Source organism: Heloderma suspectum, chromosome 7 (assembly GCF_057233095.1).
Source record: "Heloderma suspectum isolate Gila_16-S chromosome 7, 16-S_ref, whole genome shotgun sequence".
In the NCBI taxonomy this organism is placed as follows: Eukaryota; Metazoa; Chordata; class Lepidosauria; order Squamata; family Helodermatidae; genus Heloderma; species Heloderma suspectum.
The window spans coordinates 47,035,237-47,055,811 of record NC_139464.1 but is presented as its reverse complement, the minus strand read 5'-3'; the positions used below and the strand labels follow the sequence as shown (position 1 = coordinate 47,055,811).

The 20,575-nt window shown below is 47.5% G+C and overlaps 1 protein-coding gene across 1 annotated transcript in view; it reads right to left on the bottom strand.

Annotated features, from left to right (window-relative positions):
* LOC146339707 (cytochrome P450 2D14-like) overlaps positions 1–13,132 on the bottom strand; it is a 32,281-nt gene extending 19,149 nt beyond the window's left edge. Inside the window, exons 1-5 of the mRNA XM_084811891.1 lie at positions 13,062–13,132; positions 11,943–12,071; positions 11,575–11,614; positions 8,971–9,303; positions 6,384–6,392 (exon numbers count right to left, since the gene is read on the bottom strand). Of these exons, the coding sequence (XP_084668017.1) occupies positions 6,384–6,392; positions 8,971–9,303; positions 11,575–11,614; positions 11,943–12,071; positions 13,062–13,132 (582 nt within the window). The remainder of the gene's footprint in view (positions 1–6,383; positions 6,393–8,970; positions 9,304–11,574; positions 11,615–11,942; positions 12,072–13,061) is intronic.
* Positions 13,133–20,575: the final 7,443 nt, after the last annotated feature.

Sequence of the window (20,575 nt, the reverse complement as noted above, 5' to 3'; positions counted from 1 at the left end):
ATCTTTTCATTTCCAACTTAAATATGGCTGCGGATGAACGGTACCTTCTCCAAAATATGGCCATTAGAAGCCTGAAGCCATGGAACGGACTCTGAAGCCTCCTGCACCTCTAGAGCTCGCAGGCAGCAGACCTAGCTCAAGATCAAGCTGTGTACAGATCTGACTGTGCAAGAAGATGACATCACCAGGGCGGCTAAGCTTTTTTACATATCTTAGGGGGAAAGCACAGAGAGGACTACAGCGCCTAAAGCTGAGCACAGATTGTTCCCTGACTGCTGTTCTGGGAGCCCTAGACACCTACTGTTGTCTCAACCGTTTCCTGTCATGTGGGAGTTTTCACCGGAGAGCAATCAAAAGGGGAAACTCTTGACTCCTGTGTCACTTCCTCGCACACACTAGCTACCATGTCTGTGGCACCTGGGACCCTGTCTGTGAGAGCAGTGCCTCAGGGAAGGTGGTCTTCACACGGGACCGATGCTTAGGCATGGGGCATGCAGCGAAAGCCTCTCGAGAAAGGCTGAAAGCCCCGGGAGATGCTGCATCTTCTGAAATACATGCAGCGGACAACAGCTGAAGACAGCAACGACAGAGGCCTCCAGACTGAGTGCGCGACGGACTGACTGAGGGAGAAAGCATGAGAGAATAAAGGAGAAGCATCCGGCACTAGGGCAGTGCTGCGGGGAACGTGGCACTGGCGAGCGAAACCACTTCAGCAACATGTGCAGAAGGAAGCCCCCTAGAGGCAGTACCACACTGGTTCCGGCCGAGGAGGGCACCTCAGATGCCAGTGATCACGTCACGCCCTCTCCCTCAGTCCACAGAAACAACCAGTGCAGGTTGCTGGATCGCAGAGAGAAGAAGCGCTCCACAAGCTGCACTCTAGGTATTTCCAGCTAGACGGGGGGCGCCTTGCTGCATAGTCCCACAAGGTGAATGGGATCCCAACACACCGATCCGACACAGCAGAGGCACGTTAACGATGAACAGTGACCGCACAATGGAGCCAACAGGAAAAGGTGGCCTTGTAATTTGTTGTTGTTCAGTCGTGTCCGACTTTTCGTGACCCCATAGACCATAGCACGCCAGGCCCTCCTGTCCTCCGCTCTCTCCCGGAGTGTGCCCAGGTTAGGGATGGCGGAGAATTTCTCCCCGAAACTTCGGGGGGCCGAGCGCCAACGTGTTCGGCCCCCCGAACAAGTTTCGGGGAGAAATCCTCTGCCCCCCGGCCCCGCCCCCCCACCCCCGCCCCCCGCCCCCGCCCCCCCCGGGACGGGACTTACCTTCGCCGAATGTCCCTCCCAGAGGCGGGTCCGGCCGGCGGTTCAGCGGGTGTTCGTGCAGGGCGGGAGCGGCAGCCGGTCTTTCGACCGGCTGCCACCGCCGCCATTCCAATAAAAGAAAAAAAAACAAACGCCCCCTGATAGGCTACGTGACGATTAACGTAGCCTATCACGGCTAGATTTGCAAAGTCAGCTGTGATAGGCTACGTCAATCGTAACGTAGCCTATCATGGGTGACTTAAAAAAAAAAAAGCGTGTACGGATAATGGCAGCCCCCATAGGGAGCCGCCATTCGCGTTCCTTATTTGGTCGCTGTAGTCTACGTAAAGGTTTACGTAGACTACGGCGACCAAATAAGGAACGCGAATGGCGGCTCCCTATGGGGGCCGCCATTAGCGTACGCGCTTTTTTTTTTTTTTAAAGTCACCCGTGATAGGCTACGTGATGATTGACGTAGCCTATCACGGCTGACTTTGCAGATCTAGCCGTGATAGGCTACGTTAATTGTCACGTAGCCTATCAGGGGGCGTTTTTTTTTTTTTTAACTTTCGAGTTCGCGGCCGGGCGAGGCGGGAAGCCTCCCCCCCGGCCTGAATTTCGGCCGGGGCGAGGTGGGAAACCTCCCCCCCCGGCCTGAACTTCGCGGGGGGAGCAGCGAAGCGCCTCCCCCCCACCACGAACAACCTTCGAGGACAGGTAAGGGACTTTCGTCCACCCCTAGCCCAGGTTCATATTCATTGCATCGGTGATGCTATCTAGTCATCTCATCCTCTGCCGTCCCCTTCTCCTTTTGCCTTCAGTCTTTCCCAGCATCAGGGTCTTTTCCAGGGAGTTTTCTCTTCGCATTAGGTGGCCAAAATATTTCAGCTTCAGCTTCAGTATCTGTCCTTCCAATGAGCACTGAGGGCTGATTTCCTTTAGGACTGACTGATTTGACCTCCTTGCAGTCCAGGGGACTCGTAAGAGTCTTCTCCAGCACCACAGTTCGAAAGCATCAGTTCTTCAGCGCTCAGCCTTCCTTATAGTCCAGCTCTCACAGCCATACATTACTACTGGGAAAACCATAGCTTTGATTAGACGGACCTTTGTCGGCAAGGTGATGTCTCTGCTTCTTACTATGCTGTCTAGGTTTGCCAGAGCTTTCCTCCCAAGGAGCAAGCGTCTTTTAATTTCATGGCTACAGTCACCGTCTGCGGTGATCTTGGAACCCAAGAAAATAAAATCTGTCACTGCTTCCATTTCTTCCCCTTCTATATGCCAGGAAGTGATGGGGCCAGATGCCATGATCTTAGTTTTTTTAATGTTGAGTTTCAAACCAGCTTTTGCACTCTCCTCTTTCACCCCGAACAAGAGGCTCTTTCGATCCTCTACGCTTTCTGCCATTAGGGTGGTATCATCTGCGTATCTGAGGTTGTTGATAATTCTCCCGGCAATCTTAATTCCGATCTGTGATTCATCCAACCCGGCGTTTCTCATGATGTACTCTGCATATAAGTTAAATAAGCAGGGCGACAATATGCAGCCTTGTTGTACTCCTTTCCCAATTTTTAACTAATTGGTTGTTCCATGTCTGGTTCTTACTGTTGCTTCTTGACCCTTGTACAGGTTTCTCAGGAGACAGGTAAGGTGGTCTGGTACTCCCATCTCTTTAAGAATTTGCCACAGTTTGTTGTGATCCACACAATCAAAGGCTTTAGCGTAGTCAATGAAGCAGAAATAGACGTTTTTCTGGAATTCTCTTGCTTTCTCCATGATGCAGCGAATGTTGGCGATTGGATCTCTAGTTCCTCTGCCTCTTTGAAACCCACCTTGTACTTCCGGTAGTTCTCGGTTCACATACTGCTGAAGCCTAGCTTGTAGGATTTTGAGTATAACCTTGCTGGCATGTGAAATGAGCACAATTGTACAGTAGTTTGATCACTCTTTGGCATTGCCCTTCTTTGGAATTGGAATGTAAACTGACCTTTTCCAGTCTTGTGGCCACTGTTGAGTGTTCCAAATGTGTTGGCATATTGAGTGCAGCACTTTAACAGCATCATCTTTTAGGATTTTAAATAGCTCAGCTGGGATACTGTCATCTCCGCTAGCTTTGTTGTTACTAATGCTTCCTAAGGCCCATTTGACTTCACTCTCTAGGATGTCCAGCTCAAGTTCAGTGACCGCACTATCATGGCTATCAGGAACATTCAGATCTTTCCTGTATAGTTCTTCTGTGTATTCTTTCCACCTCTTCTTAATCTCATCTGCTTCTGTTAGGTCCCTGCCCGCTTTGTCCTTTATCATGCCCATCTTTGCACAAAACGTTCCCTTGAGATCTCTGATTTTCTTGAAGAGATCTCTAGTCTTTCCCATTCTGTTGTTTTCCTCGATTTCTTTGCATTGTTCATTTAAGAAGGCCTTGGTGTCTCTCCCTGCTATTCTCTGGAACTCTGCATTCAGTTGGATATATCTTCCCCTTTCTCCCTTGCTTTTTGCTTCCCTTCTTTCCTCAGCTACTTGTAAAGCCTCCTCAGACAGCCACTTTGCTTTCTTGCATTTCTTTTTCTTTGGGATGGATTGAGTTGCTGCCTCCTGAACAATGTTACGGACCTCCATCCATAGTTCCTCAGGCACTCTGTCTATCAGGTCTAATCCCTGAAATCTATTCCTCACCTCCACTGTATATTCATAAGGGATATGATTTAGGTCATACCTGAATGATTTAGTGGTTTTCCCTACGTTCTTCAATTTAAGCTGAAATTTTGCAAGAAGCAGCTCATGATCTGAGCCACAGTCAGCTCCAGGTCTTGTTTTTACTGACTGTATAGAGCTTCTCCCCCCTTCATGGATCACTGCCTTGTTGTGGCGAAGGGGCTTGCGTAACTCAGTGAAGCCATAAGCTATGCCATGCAGGGCCACCCAAGACGGACAGGTCATGGCAGAGAGTTCTGACAAAATGTGGTCCACTGGAGAAGGAAATGGCAACCCACTCCAGTATTCTTGCCAAGAAAACCGCATGGAACGTAGCACAAGGCTAAAAGATATGACGCCAGAAGATGAGCCCCTCAGGTCGGAAGGTGTCCAATATACTACTGGGGAAGAGCAGAGGGTATTTCCAAGTAGCACCAGAAAGAGTGAAGTGGCTGGGCCAAAGCCGAAAGGACACGCAGCTGTGGACGTGTCTGGTGGTGAAAAGAAAATCCGATGCTGTAAAGAACAAAATTGTTTAGGAACCTGGAATGTAAGATCAATGAATCAAGGTAAGCTGGAGGTGGTCAAACATGAGATGGCAAGATTGAACATTGACATCTTGGGAATCAGCGAACTAAAATGGACAGGCATGGGCGAATTTAATTCAGGTGACCATCATATCTACTATTGTATTCTTCTCCCTTAGAAGAAATGGAGTAGCACTCATAGTCAACAAAAGGGTGGGAAAAGCAGTACTGGGGTACAATCTTAAAAATGATAGAATGATCTCAGTACGAATCCAAGACAAACCATTCAACATCACAGTAATTCAAGTCTATGCCCCAACCACTGATGCCGAAGAAGCTGAGGTTGATTGGTTCTATGAAGACCTCCAACATCTTCTAGAACTAACACCAAAAAAAGATGTCCTCTTCATCATAGGGGACTGGAATGCTAAAGTAGGAAGTCAAGAAATCACCGGGATAACAGGCAGGCATGGCCTTGGTATACAAAATGAAGCAGGACAAAAGCTAATAGAGTTTTGCCAAGAGAACACGCTGATCATAGCAAACACTCTTTTCCAACAGCACAAGAGGCGACTCTACACATGGACATCACCAGATGGTCAATATCGAAATCAGATTGATTATGTCCTTTGCAGCCAAAGATGGAGAAGCTCCATACAGTCAGTAAAAACAAGACCTGGAGCTGACTGTGGCTCAGATCATGAGCTGCTTCTTGCAAAATTTCAGCTTAAATTTAAGAACGTAGGGAAAACCACTAAACCATTCAGGTATGACCTAAATCATATCCCTTAAGAATATACAGTGGAGGTGAGGAATAGATTTCAGGGATTAGACCTGATAGACAGAGTGCCTGAGGAACTATGGACGGAGGTCCGTAACATTGTTCAGGAGGCAGCAACGAAATCCACCCCAAAGAAAAAGAAATGCAAGAAAGCAAAGTGGCTGTCTGAGGAGGCTTTACAGGTAGCTGAGGAAAGAAGGGAAGCAAAAAGCAAGGGAGAAAGGGGAAGATATATCCAACTGAATGCACAGTTCCACAGAATAGGAAGGAGAGACAAGAAGGCCTTCTTAAATGAACAATGCAAAGAAATCGAGGAAAACAACAGAATGGGAAAGACTAGAGATCTCTTAAAGAAAATTGGAGATCTCAAGGGAACGTTTTGTGCAAAGACGGGCATGATAAAGGACAAAGAGGGCAGGGACCTCACAGAAGCAGATGAGATTAAGAAGAGGTGGAAAGAATACACAGAAGAACTATACAGGAAAGATTTATTGTCCTTGATAGCCATGATAGTAATGTCCTTGATAGCCATGATAGTGCGGTCACTGAACTTGAGCCGGACATCCTCGAGAATGAAGTCAAGTGGGCCTTAGGAAGCATTAGTAACAACAAAGCTAGCGGAGATGACAGTATTCCAGCTGAGCTATTTAAAATCCTAAAAGATGATGCTGTTAAAGTGCTGCATTCAATATGCCAACACATTTGGAACACTCAGCAATGGCCGCAAGACTGGAAAAGGTCAGTTTACATTCCAATTCCAAAGAAGGGCAACGCCAAAGAGTGTTCAAACTACCGCACAATTGTGCTCATTTCACAAGGCTGCATATTGTCACCCTGCTTATTTAACTTATATGCAGAGTACATCATGAGAAATGCCGGGTTGGATGAATCAGAGGTCGCAATTAAGATTGCTGGGAGAATTATCAACAACCTCCGATATGCAGACGATACCACCCTAATGGCAGAAAGTGAAGAGGATCTAAAGAGCCTCTTGTTGAGGGTGAAAGAGGAGAGTGCAAAAGCTGGTTTGAAACTCAACATTACAAAAACTAAGATCATGGCATCTGGCCCTATCACTTCCTGGCATATAGAAGGGGAAGAAATGGAAGCAGTGACAGATTTTACTTTCTTGGGCTCCAAGATCACCGCAGACGGTGACTGTAGCCATGAAATTAAAAGACGCTTGCTCCTTGGGAGGAAAGCTCTGGCAAACCTAGACAGCATAGTAAGAAGCAGAGACATCACCTTGTAGACAAAGGTCCGTCTAATCAAAGCTATGGTTTTCCCAGTAGTAATGTATGGCTGTGAGAGCTGGACTATAAGGAAGGCTGAGCGCTGAAGAATTGATGCTTTCGAACGGTGGTGCTGGAGAAGACTCTTACGAGTCCCCTGGACTGCAAGGAGGTCAAATCAGTCAATCCTAAAGGAAATCAACCCTGAATGCTCATTGGAAGGACAGATACTGAAGCTGAAGCTGAAATATTTTGGCCACCTAATGCGAAGAGAAAACTCTCTGGAAAAGACCCTGATGCTGGGAAAGACTGAAGGCAAAAGGAGAAGGGGACGGCAGAGGATGAGATGGCTAGATAGCATCACCGATGCAATGAATATGAACTTGAGGATGCTCCGGGAGAGTGCGCAGGACAGGATGGCCTGGCGTGCTATGGTCCATGGGGTCACGAAGAGTCAGATACGACTGAACGACTGAACAACAACAACAATAGAGCTTCTCCATCTTTGGCTGCAAAAGACATAATCAATCTGATTTCGATATTGACCATCTGGTGATGTCCATGTGTAGAGTCGCCTCTTGTGCTGTTGGAAAAGAGTGTTTGCTATGATCAATGTGTTCTCTTGGCAAAACTCTATTAGCCTTTGTCCTGCTTCATTTTGTACACCAAGGCCATGCTTGCCTGTTATCCTGGTGATTTCTTGACTTCCTGCTTTAGCATTCCAATCCCCTATGATGAAGAGGACATCTTTTTTTGGGTGTTAGTTCTAGAAGGTGTTGTAGGTCTTCATAGAACTGATCAACCTCAGCTTCTTCGGCCTCAGTGGTTGGGGCATAGACTTGAATTACTGTGATGTTGAATGGTTTGCCTTGGATTCATACTGAGATCATTCTATCATTTTTGAGATTGTACCGCAGTACTGCCTTTCCCACCCTTTTGTTGACTATGAGTGCTACTCCATTTCTTCCAAGGGATTCTTGCCCACAGTAGTAGATATGATGGTCACCTGAATTAAATTCACCCATGCTTGTCCATTTGAGTTTGCTGATTCCCAAGATGTCGATGTTCAATTTTGCCATCTCATGTTTGACCACCTCCAGCTTACCTTGATTCATTGATCTTACATTCCAGGTTCCTAAACAATTTTGTTCTTTACAGCATCAGATTTTCTTTTCACCACCAGACACGTCCACAGCTGCGTGTCCTTTCGGCTTTGGCCCAGCCACTTCACTCTTTCTGGCGCTACTTGGAAATACCCTCTGCTCTCCCCCAGTAGTATATTGGACACCTTCCAACCTGAGGGGCTCATCTTCTGGTGTCATATCTTTTAGCCTTGTGCTACGTTCCATGCGGTTTTCTTGGCAAGAATACTGGAGTGGGTTGCCATTTCCTTCTCCAGTGGACCACATTTTGTCAGAACTCTCTGCCGTGACCTGTCCGTCTTGGGTGGCCCTGCACGGCATAGCTTATGGCTTCACTGAGTTATGCAAGCCCCTTCGCCACAACAAGGCAGTGAACCATGAAGGGGGGCCTTGTAATAACTAACTCAAAAAACAAGAGGCAGCATCAGCGGACTTTGGTGTTTGTGGTCAGAGGCAAAGATAAATCCCTGTTGGGGGAAGCCAGAAGTCCCCTCCCACTGACAGCGGAGAGCATTTGAGGATCATATGGGGATGTTGTCAGGGGTGAAGGTTGCCTGGAAGGTGAGCTGTGACTTGAGGGAGACCCAGATATCTGGAGCAGCCACTTCTCACAGCTTGGCTAATGCTGTGATTGGCCAGTTGGGCCACCTGTAGTTATGGTTGGGAACGCCATTCTGTGCATTTGCCCATAAGGACAAAAACGAAGCAAAACAGGTCTGGGGGCTGTGGCATGCACCAGGGCTGGGGGCGGGGTAAGGGGGCCCCATGGTAGAGTGGCTTGGTCCAGGTCAATCAACCAAGGCATTGGACTATGTAGGAAAAGGCTTGTGTATGGCAAAATAGGTGCTCTTGGGTCCCCCTCTGGTGACCCCCTTGGTTCCTCCTCCATTGACCTCCCCCATTCCACCCCACCAGTTAGATTGGCCATGAGCCTCCACTTCAGAGACCTAGATACACCCCCCAACCACCCCTCAACCTGCCCCCTGCTTAGCCTGGAGCCCCAACCAAGCTCCCACCCAGATGCCCCATCCCCAGCACGAACCCCCACCCCTGATACCCATCCCCAGCATGAGCCCTGAATCAAGACACCCACCCCTAGCATGAGCCCCTACCCTGCAGACCCAGGCATGAGCTCCTCCCCAAATCACTGTCCTCAGCCTGGAGCCTCCACCTCTAGGCCCCCACCCCAGGCACGAGCCCTCACTCCCAGGCACCCAGCCCCAGCATGAACTGTGCCTTGAAGGGGTTCAACCATAACTCACGAACCACTGTAGGTTTTGCCACTGATTCCATAACATGCAGTGTCCTCAAAGGCGCTGAGGCAGTACTTACCTTTACGATAGACTTAACTGGGTTGTTTATATCAAAGAGTAGCAAATTCCCAAGGAAAGGCAGAGGAGCAGGTCCCGGTGGACAGCGACTACATCTCTTCCTCCGCTTCACATAATCGAGCAGCAGAGCCGAGACTATGAGAGACATGGCCAGTGCTGTGGGGTTATTCCAGCAGGATGAGACCAGGGTCCACAGCCCAGAGATGGAAGCTGGGATCACAGCCAGGAGAGTCATCCTCTTCCCTCCACCTCGTTTGTCCCTCGCTAATTCTTGTTCTGGGGATTGCAGCCGTACAGCTTCTGTTGCCTTTTCCGATTCTTCTTCCTTCCCTTTTCTCAGCTGTTTGAAATCACTGCAGGAATGTCACTCACTGTTAATATAGCTGTCTTGATAGGTGTGTTAGTGCTTTACTCATTGTACCCTTGCAAGATGTAATTGCAGAAGGACGTAGATTAAGATTATGGGCTGGATAACCTACCTGAGTAATAAGTCCATGTATTTAAAGTTCATTTACTGCTAATCCACCTGTTTGCATCAGTTGATGACGACAATAACAAGGTTCAAAGCTGAATTTAGACAAGACATTGTTGTAGCTGGTAGGGAATGCTATTGAGGGGGTTAATCTGCCTCAAATAGATGGATTGGTGGCATCTGTTTCCGGCGTGGAATTTGGGGGTGTTCCTAGATGCTGCTTCTCTCCTGGATGCATTGCAGTGGTGGTAAGGTGGGCGGGGGAGCTTGGATAGTTTGCACGTCTTATTTATTTGTATGCCACCCCAAAACTCTGGGTGGCTAATGTGAGACTAGGCATTGCATTTTGTGTGTTAGATTTGATCGTATGTGTTATCATGTATGTATCAGCATTTCTGTATCCAAAGTTTGTATAAGATTTTAGGTGAATGGGTTCATAGAATCCTAGAATCCTAGAATAGTAGGGTTGGAAGGGGCTTACAAGGCCATCGAGTCCAACCCCCTGCTCAGTGCAGGAATCCAAGTCAGAGCATCCCTGACAGATGGCTGTCCAGCCTCGTCTTGAACACTTCCAGTGTGGGAGAGCCCACCATCTCCCTAGGTAATTGGTTCCATTGTTGTATTGCTCTAACAGTCAGGAAGTTTTTCCTGATGTTCAGCCAGAATCTGGCTTCCTGTCACTTGAGCCCATTCTTCTGTGTCCTGTACTCCGGCATGATTGAGAAGAGATCCTGGCCTTCCTCTCTGTGACAACCTTTCAAGTACTTGAAGAGTGCTATCATATTTCCCCTCAGCCTTCTCTTCTGAAGGCTAAACATGCCCAGTTCTTTCAGTCTGTCTTCATAGGGCTTTGTTTCCAGTCCTCTGATCATCTTTGTTGCCCTCCTCTGAACCCTCTCCAGTTTGTCTGCATCCTTCTTAAAGTGTGGTGCCCAGAACTGGACACAGTACTCCAGATGAGGCCTAACCAGTGCTGAGTAGAGAGGAACCAGTACTTCCCAGGGTTTGGAAGCTATGCTTCTATTAATGCAGCCCAAAATGGCATTTGCCTTTTTTGCAGCCACATCACCTTGTTAGCTCATATCCAGCTTGTGATCGACAACAATTCCAAGATCCTTCTCGCTTGTACTGTTGTTGAGCCAAGTATTGCCCATTTGGTAACTGTGTATTTGGTTTCTTTTTCCTAGGTGCAGAACTTGGCATTTCTCCCTATTAAATTTCATTCTGTTGTTTTCTGCCCAGCGCTCCAGTCTATCAAGATCCCTTTGAATTTTGTTTCTGTCTTCTAGTATTAGCTATCCCGCCCAATTTTGTGTCATCTGCAAATTTGATCAGCATTCCCTGCACTTCCTCCTCCAAGTCATTAATAACAATATTGAAGAGCACTGGGCCCAGGACTGAGCCCTGCGGTACCCCACTCGTTACCTCTCCCCAGCTTGAGAAGGTCCCATTGATAAGCACTCTTTGAGTCCGATTCTGTAGCCAACTGTGGATCCACCAGATCGTTGTTTCATCTAGGCCACTTTGAGCTAGTTTGCTCATCAGGATATCATGGGGCACTTTGTCGAAAGCTTTGCTGAAGTCAAGGTATATGATGTCCTCAGCATTCCCACAGTCCAAAAGGGAGGTTACTTGATCAAAAAATGAGATCGGATTCATCTGGCAGGATTTGTTCTTGACAAATCCATGCTGGCTTCGAGTAATCACTGCATTGTTTTCAAGGTGCTTCCAGATGGATTGCTTTATCATCTGCTCCAGAATTTTCCCAGGGATTGATGTCAGACTGACTGGTCTGTAGTTCTCAGGTTCCTCCTTTTTACCCTCTTTGAAGATAGGGACAACATTAGCCCTCCTCCAGTCATCTGGCACTTCACCCATCCTTCATGATTTCTCAAAGAGAATAGACAGTGGTTCTGAGAGTTCCACAAAGTCATCTCTGTTGGTTAGGATCAAGTCAAGGATAGCTGATCCTCTAGTCCCTTCCTCTACTTTCTGTAGGAGGAAGTTATCTGCCACACAAGTCAGGAATTTCCTGGAGGGGCCATGTTTTGCACTTCTGAAGACTGGGTGAAGAGGCCCTCACAATCTGAGATAAACGATTGTCGTGTCAGCAGTTACAGCGTCCTGTGGACAGCTCACCCTGGAGCATTGCACCCTCAGCAATGAGACCGTCTGTTGACTGTTGAGCCAGCAGGCAAACGTCTGTGAGGGACTGCAGGGGCTATGGATTAACAGACCCCATAATCTCAGGAACCAAGTCTCACTGTGTGAGGTTCGCCTCCCACTGTAGTGAGCAGGGAGGATCATTGGATAGGGACCAGATTCTATTTATGGGATATCCGAAGTCTGTAATTTGATTGGCAAGTTCCCTATATGCTATTGGTGCGATTGGTGTAATATGTTCAAATCGTCCATTCCCGATTAATAATACTGCAGCCGTATTCTGGACTAGCTGAGGTTTATGGCCCGTTTTCAAGGGCAGCTCGGTGTTTATGCGTAGGCTCCACCTCTCCTTGGAGAGGGGGATCTGGCTGCACTGATCTATGCTTTTGTAACTTCCAGGGTTAACCACTTCAAGGCTGACTCTGAAGATACCTTGTACACTGTGCCTGGTGCAGAACGTCACAGCTCGCTTCCTGATGAGTAAAGAGCGGTGTGACCGTTTTCAGCCACATCTCCCTTATTGCCTTCATTTATTGCTTTCCTATTGCTTGTGTGCACCTGGTGCCCTCCAGATGAGCTGGACTTCAACTCCCATCAGCCCCAGCCAAAATGGCTAATGGTCGAGAATGCTGGGAGTTGTCGTACAAAAGATCTGGAGGGCACCAGGTTGGGGAATGGATTTACAGGACCAGGACTTCCTCCATGAACCTTCAGTTCATGAAGTTAGAACATCCAGTGGTAGTTGAAGGGGTTTTAGTGCAGTCACGATGGGCTGGATCCAGATTTAGTCATACTTTGAGCAGACCAATTTAAATTAATGGGTCTTAAGTCAGTCGTGATTTGTCCCCTTGATTTCAAAGGATTTACTCTGACTAGATCTGTATCCAGCCCCCTGAGTTTACGGAATAACCTCTGTACTGGGGCCAGAGGTTTGCTTCCTTTTCTGTTTCTGCAAAGGCCGCAGGACTACCTTGCTTTTGCTTAGGTTCGGTGAAACTGGCTGTTACTGTATTAGAAGATGGCTGCTGGGGGACTTTTATCCTGTCTAAACATGCATAGGGTTGTGCTCTGAGTGTCCTTACCCCCAGACAGTATGTTAATTAATATGAACTGCTATCAATACACAAGAGCTCATAGAAACAGAAAGTGATATACTTTAGAGTAGTATGATAAGATTTTTTTAAAAAACCCTTTGTGTAATGGGGCTATATTCCCGGGGGGGGGGGGGCAGGGAGAGAAAAAAACGTTTTTAATGGGTATGTTCAATATTTGATGTGTTAACATTATGGAAAGAGGAATAGCACTGAAAACCTGAAAAAGGACTCATCTTTTTCATTCTGACACTGAAATTACATCCAGTGATGACGTGCAGTTCTAGAGCCATGCGTAGGACAGAGGATTATGGGGTTGTGACATTCATGTTGTTGATTTTCTCAATCTTCTTTTTAGGCTTTATTTCTCACCTCCCACATGCTTCTTCTAATTCTGGAAGAAGTAGGTTATACTGCCTCTCCCTTGCAGCACGTAATGCCATTGCTAGAAGAGGTGAATCTGAGATCCTCTTTGCGATGGAGGGAGCATTATGTATTTTCATATATTTAAAGGTGCATTTTATCTCGATCCATATATTTAAATGTGCATTTAAATATGTTTAAACTGCTGGGAACTGTGTCACAACGTTCTGAGAAACTGCTGTTTGCACATGTTCACAATGACACACACAGGGACACACTGAATTGTGCTACTCATTATTTGAATGTTCCTAAACAAGAAGCAAAAAAGGTGCATTTTAGTTTTTTCAAGTGCGTGTTCCCAGAAACTACATCCAGCAGTTGCCATGTCCATGTGAAAAGGTGAAAGGAAGTCTGCTCGGCGGCCCCATCGCATAACAGAATGGCGGGGATGACGGGCAGTATTGCGGCCAGTCCCAGAAGTGAGGCAAGAGACCTCCAGCACGTCCATGCATCAGCCAGGGGTTGGGCAGGAGGCACTAAGTGGCAGCGTTGCCCCGGCCCCTCTTCTGTGGTCCTGAAGAGCGGGCTGTGATGCGGAGGTTCCCGCTGGCCAGCCCAGGTGCTGCCAGGCCTGTCTGAGCCACGAGCAACCCTCAGTGAGAGGATGGATTCCCCCTAGTGGCAATGGCTGCCCTTCGGTGGCGCATGGAAGTGGGATATGGCACGCTTGGACAGCGGCATAAGTGCTCCCTGTGCGTCCTCTAAGCCACTTTTCACTCCTGTGGTTCTGCTGCTGGCACACAGCAGGCCAGCTAGCAGCCACGGAGACAGGCAGGCCATGTGTGTGGGGCAAGTGGCACCAGAGGTCTTTGCAGCCTTCCCTACCAAGTGTGTGGGTCCCCGGGGCGATCAGCCGAGCCCATGTGGAGCAGGGATTGGGTAGAGGAAGGTGCAGCAGCTCCACAGTGAGTAACATGGCATGGTAACAAAAGGTACCCCAAGAGGGCATGCCCAGCTAAAGCGGGGGGAAAGGGCCCACGGAGTGCACCCCCCATTGATCACGTCCTCCTTGCCAGAGGATGAAGACTGGGGAGTTGTCAGAGGCCTGGTTGCCAGGCTGGAGGCCGTGAGACAAATGGTCTCACCTGCTAACAGCCCACCCCTGCCAACAAAGGGCACTCCTGGTGGCGGTGGGCCCAATAGCACAGGACAGACCAGGAAGCAGGCCCGAGCTCAGCTCATTACAGGTCTCTCTGCTCATATTTTAGCAGATCGGAGATCTGCTCATCGGAGATCACAAGGGCTCTTACTTGCTCCAAAGAGCAAGCCCAGCAGCTGGGGCAAGAGCTGGCCGATATAGTGAGTCCGATAACAGTTGGACCCACACCTGGTCCACCTGGCCCAGTATGGGGCATTGGGACACACTGGGCCTTCTCCCGTCAAATGTTGGAGCCAGGCAATAAGGACCAGGTTGGCAGCCCTCTGGGTAATCCCATCCCCCATCCCAGCTATGGTAGCATGTGGCCAGGTATGGCAGTCCCTTTCCATGCCCTTTCCAGGGCGCTGGCCCATGTCCTGGGTCCCCAACGCTGGGTGCAATTTGATGCATGTGAATGCTCTACCACAGGGGTACAGAACCTCGGCCTGGGGGCCAAATCCAGCCCTCCTGAGTTGCCTATCTGGCCATCCTGGGTTCCCCAGATGGCCACATGCCCTTTCCCCTGGCTCCATCCCTTTCCCTCAGCCACCGATGGGTTGGCCCTTTCCCAGCTTTTGTGCATTTTCTCTCCTGTTCTAAATGGTTGAAATGCTTCTCCTCAAGCTTGGTTAATGGCAGTCATTGCTTTAAGCTAAAATATGCTGCTATTTTGGCCCTGTCCCTTTGCCTTTGGCCACTTCTCCTTTTTCAGCCCTGCCCATCACTATAATGCAGCCCCAGAAAGCTTCTCCAAAATGGAATTCAGCACTCAGGCTAAATTAGGTTCTGCACCCCTGCTCTACCTTATGGGGAAATGTCCCTCCCCCTGCATGGCCTCCTTCTCCCTGCAACTCAGGAGAACGTCTGTTAGGGTGAGTATGTGGATGTCTCCTCATTGCTCTTCAGAGAGCTAGAGGAAAAAAAGACAAGAATGAGGAGAGGGACCAGGAGATGGCCTGCTGTAGGGAGGCAGATAGAAATTGACATAAGCCCAAGGGTCCTTCAAGCCCACCTCCAGTGGGGAGTATTGCCAGTAAAATATGTGAACACTATCACCCAGGCCTGCAAAGGCAGTCTGGCATGGCTCTGGTATGATGAGAACTTCAGTACAAGATAAGCCAGGGCGGGGATCTCTTCCCTCCCTACTCCGTACCCACAGTAAGTAACTGTAAATAAATAACTATAAATAATTTCCCCAACTTCTCATAATAAACAACTAAGTTTTCCAGGGAAAACTCACCCAAATAAAAAACCAATTATGAAGACAGAAAGCAAGCAAGGGGGTGGGGGCTATCCAGTGTATCACACTGAGTACCACATGTATGACTATCCGCCTGCTGGACAGAAGTTGTGGGTGGGTGCTTGGTGTAATGAGCTCCTGGCTCTCAGGGAACAAGTTCATTCCCTTGAGGCCAAGGTTGCTGACCTGGAGAAGCTAAGAGAGGCAGAGAGGTTGGTGGATGAGACCTTCAGGGACCTATTAGCTGTGTCCCACTCTCAGGGTGACAGCTGCTCTGCTGTGATAGAGAATGTGGGTCTCAGGGAAGGAGGGCGTCATTCTGAGGAAGAGGGCAACGATCCCTTAGAAGGGACCCATTCCTCGGAAGACGAACAAATATCCTCTCACACCGAGGATGTGCCTCCGGCGGGGGGGGGGGTTGTGGTAGTGGGAGATTTGATTATTAGACCCATAGACAGCTGGGTTTGTGATGGGCATATGGACTGCATGGTGAATTGACTGCCTGGTGCGAAGATTGTGGATATCATGTGCCATCTAGATAGCCTAGTAGATAGTGCTGGGGTGGAGTCCGTGGTCGTGGTCCATGTTGGTACCAGCGATGTGGGCAAATGTAGTCGTGAGGTCCTGGAAGCCAAATTTAGGTTGCTAGGTAGGGGGTTGAAATCCAGGACCACCAAGGTGGCTTCCTCTGAAATGCTACCTGTTCCATGCACAGGGCCAGCTAGACAGGCGAAGCTGAGGCGTCTCAATGCCTGGATGAGACGGTGGTGCAGGGAGGAGGGGTTCAAATTTGTTAGGCACTGGGGAACATTTTGGGACCACCCGGGCCTGTACAAGAGGAACAGACTCCACTTGAACCAAAATGGAGCCAGACTGCTGGCGCTAAACATAAAAAGGGTGGCAGAGCAGCTTTTAAACTAAACCCCGGGGGAAAGCCGACAGGAACTGGGAAGCATCCTGTTCGGGTTAAGTCATCCCAAAGGGATGAAGATGAAAATGTTTTGATTGCCCAAATGTAGAAGGGGAGGAAATAGGCCAGGAGTACATGGTAGAACATAATAGCCAATCAGAGGGGCCAGCGTCCCATAGCAAAAATGCATTGAAGAGCATGCTAGCAACATCAAGGCCAACAATGAAGAATTCTTTAAATATATCAGAAGCAGAAAACCAGCTAGGGAGGCAGTTGGGCTGTAGGTTAACAATGGAGTTAAAGGAGTACTAAAGGAGGACAAGAACATTGCAGAGAAGCTGAAGGAATTCTTTGCATGAGTCTTCACGACAGAAGATATAATACATATACCTGTGCCTGAACTGATGTTTTCAGGAAGGGAGTCTGAGGAACTGAGGCAAATAGTGGTGACAAAAGATGAAGTTCTCAACCTTACTGATAAATTGAAGCAAAAAAATCACTGGGCCCAGATGGTATCCGTCCTAGAGTTCTCAAAGAACTCAAATATGAAATTGCTGATCTTCTAACAAAAATATGCAACATGTCTCTAAGATCAGCCTCTATACCAGAGGACTGGAAGGTGTCCAATGTAACACCAATTTTCAAAAAAGGATCCGGGGGATCCAGGAAATTACAGGCCCATTAGCTTAACGTCTGTTCCAGGTAAATTGTTGAAAGCATAAGTAAAGATAAAATTAGTGAGCATATAGAATGACTAGCCCTGCTGAAAAAGAATCAACACAGCTTCCGCAAAGGTAAGTCCTGTCTCACCAATCTTTTAGAGTTCTTTGAGAGTATCAGTAAACATGTAAAAAAGGTAAAGGTGTCCCCAACCAGTCGTGTCTGACTCTAGGGTGCGGTGCTCATCCCTGTTTCTAAGCCGAAGAGCCAGCGCTGTCCGAAGATGCTTCTGAGGTCATGTGGCCGGCATGACTGAACACCGAGGTGCACGGAACGCTGTCAGTAAACATGTAGACAGGGCTAATCTGCTAGACATTGTTTACAATTACTTGGACTTTCAAAAGGCTTTTGACAAAGTCCCTCACCAAAGACTCCAGAGCAAATTTAGCAGTCATGGAAAAAGAGGACAGGTCCTCTTATGGATCAGTAACTGGTTAAAGAACAGAAAGCAGAGAGTAGGAATACATGGTAAATTCTCCCAATGGAGGGAAGTAAATAGTGGGGTCCCACAGGGTTCTGTATTAGGACCAATGCTTTTCAACCTGTTCATAAATGATCTGGAATTAGGGGTGAGCACTGAAGTGGCCAAGCTTGCTGATGACACCAAATTATTTAGGGTGGTTAAAACAAAAAGGGATTGTGAAGAGCTCCAAAAGGATCTCTCCCAACTGGGAGAATGGGCATCTAAATGGCAAATGTGGTTCAGTGTAAGCAAGTGTAAAGTGATGCATGTTGGGGCAAAAAATCCCAACGACAAGTGTAGCTTCATGGAATCTGAGCTAGCAGTGACCGACTAGGAAAGAGATCTTGGGGTTGTGGTGGACAGCTCAATGAAGATGTCAACCCAGTGTGCGGCCGCTGTAAAAAAGGCAAACTCCATGTTAGGCCTAATTAGAAAAGGAATTGAGAATAAACTGTCAATATCATACTGCCTTTATACAAATCTGTGGTGCAACCACACTTGGAATACTATGGTAATTTGGTATAGTATTGCAGCCTCAATTGGCTAAAAGGTAAGATGCTTTAAAATGCTTTGCCTGTGGCAGGGGGTTGGGCTAGCTTATCTTCAAAATCCTTTCCAACTCTATCATTCCATTTGAAAAATGTGTCTGTTACAACAAACAGACAAATCTGGGACTTAGGTCCATCACTCTGCCGCTGACAGCCATCCAGCTCCAAGGTACTGTGAAGCTGGAACTAACTACAGCATAGGATACCATACCATATGCATATTGCCTAAATAATGCATCTGTTAAGGGTGTGACCTCCAACAGCCATAATTTCCCAGCATCTTGGAGCTTGAGTGAACACGGAAAGTCCTTAACATAACATGATAAACCAAAGGTTTTTTTTGTTTATTGAATAGATATATTCAATGACACCCCCCGCCACCAGTTCAAGGCCAGAGTTAATGCTATTTCATGTTTGGCTCAAGCGCCACAAAACCAAGGGGGTATCTCTACGGGGGATTTGCTGTGAGTTGGCTGTGTTTGGAGGTTGTTCAGGGCACATGACTTTGACTCCAAGCAGTTTGGTTTACAGTGTCGAAGGCCTTAGTCAGATCAATAAACGCCATGTACAGAGGTTGGTTTTGCTCCCTGCATTTTTCTTGGAGCTGTCGTGCGGTGAAGATCATATCCACTGTCCCCCTGGAGGGGCGGAAGCCATTTTGGGATTCAGGGAGGATATCTTCTGAGATAGGTAAAAGGTGGTTTGCGAGGATCCTTGCCAGGATTTTGCCTGCCGTAGCTAGAAGGGAGATGCCTCGATAGTTTCCATAATCTGTTCTATCACCCTTTTTGAAGAGAGTGATAATTATGGCATCCCTGAAGTCTGCTGGGATCTCCTCCCTCATCCAGACTTTTTCGATGAGCTTGTGAAGCTGTCGTGTAGCTTCAGGCCAACCTTCTTTAAAGACTTCAACAGGGATCCCATCAGGTCCGCTAACTTTGTTATTTTTCATTTGGTTGATGGCTTTACTGACCTCCTCAAAACTAGGGGATACTGCAAGCTCATCTCTGGTTTGTTTTTGTGGGATTTCCAGGAAGACCTTATTAGCCACAATAGAGTTACAGTTAAAGAGATTGTGGTAATGCTCTTTCCAACTCAGTGCAATAGACTCTTTGTCCTTTAGGAGTTTGGCACCATCTATTGAGTGTAGGGGGTTTGTACCATGATTTGTTGGTCCGCAGATGGCCTTTGTGGCATTAAAAAAGCCCCGTGCATCATGGGCATCTGCAAAATGCTGGATTTCTTGAGCTTTCTTTATCCACCAGGTGTCCTTAAGTTCTCTAGTTCTTCTTTGGACCTCAGCCTTTGCACTGGTGTGGATTTTTTTCTTAGCAGCACAGTTGATGTCTTTTTGCCATGTTTGGAAGACTTTCCTTTTCTTATCAATAGTAAGTTCAATCTCCCTATCATTCTCATCAAACCAATGCTGATGTTTCTTAGTTTGGTATCCGATAGTTTGTTCACAGGCTGCGATAATGGAGGTCTTCAGTTTATTCCAGTGTTCCTTGACATTTTTAGGGGTTTCCATAGGTAGGTGTTCCTTAAGAGTTGTTTGAAAGCAGGTTCGCTTGATAGGATCTTGAAGGACTTGGGTGTTGATTTTACATCTTAGTTTTCTTCCTTGGAGCCTACATTGAGGGATTATCCGCACTGGATAATAATAAATAATACATTGAGGGACAATCTTAATGGCCATCGTGGAATGAATTAATCGGTGGTCTGTCCAGCAGTCGTCAGCACTCGTCATGGCTCTGGTGAGGAGTACATCACAGGGATCTCTGGCACGGACAATTACATAATCTAGGAGATGCCAGTGCTTCGACCGAGGGTGCTTCCATGATGTTTTAAATTTATTTTTCTGGTGAAAGAGTGTGTTGGTAATAACAAGTTTATGCTCTGCACATTTAGTCAGAAGTAGAATTCCATTCTGGTTGCTATTGCCGACTCCTTCTTTCCCAGTGGTCCTCGGCCACAAATCAAAATCACGCCCAACTCTTGCATTGAAATCACCGAGGAGGATAATGTTGTCCTCCTTAGGTATCTCTGATAAGATGGTATCCAGCTGGGAGAAAAAATTTTCTTTGATGTCTTCATCAACGTCTAATATTGGTGCATAAGCACTTAAAATAGTTGCCTGCTGGTTTTTGGCGAGTTCTATTCAAAGGGTTGAGAGTCGTTCGTTAATGCCAGGAGGAACATTTGACAAGAGCTTCATAAGATCATCTTTAACAGCAAAGGCTACTCCATGTATTCGTCGTTCATGTTCAGGCAGTCCTTTCCAGAAGAAGGTATAACCTCCTTTTTCTTCCTTCAGTTGTCCCTCTCCTGCTCTTCAGGTTTCTTGGAGTGCTGCTATGTCAGTGTTAAAACGTCTCAGCTCCCTTGCAATGATGGCAGTCCTATGTTCAGGGCGTTCACTATCTGTATTGTCCAGCAGTGTCCGT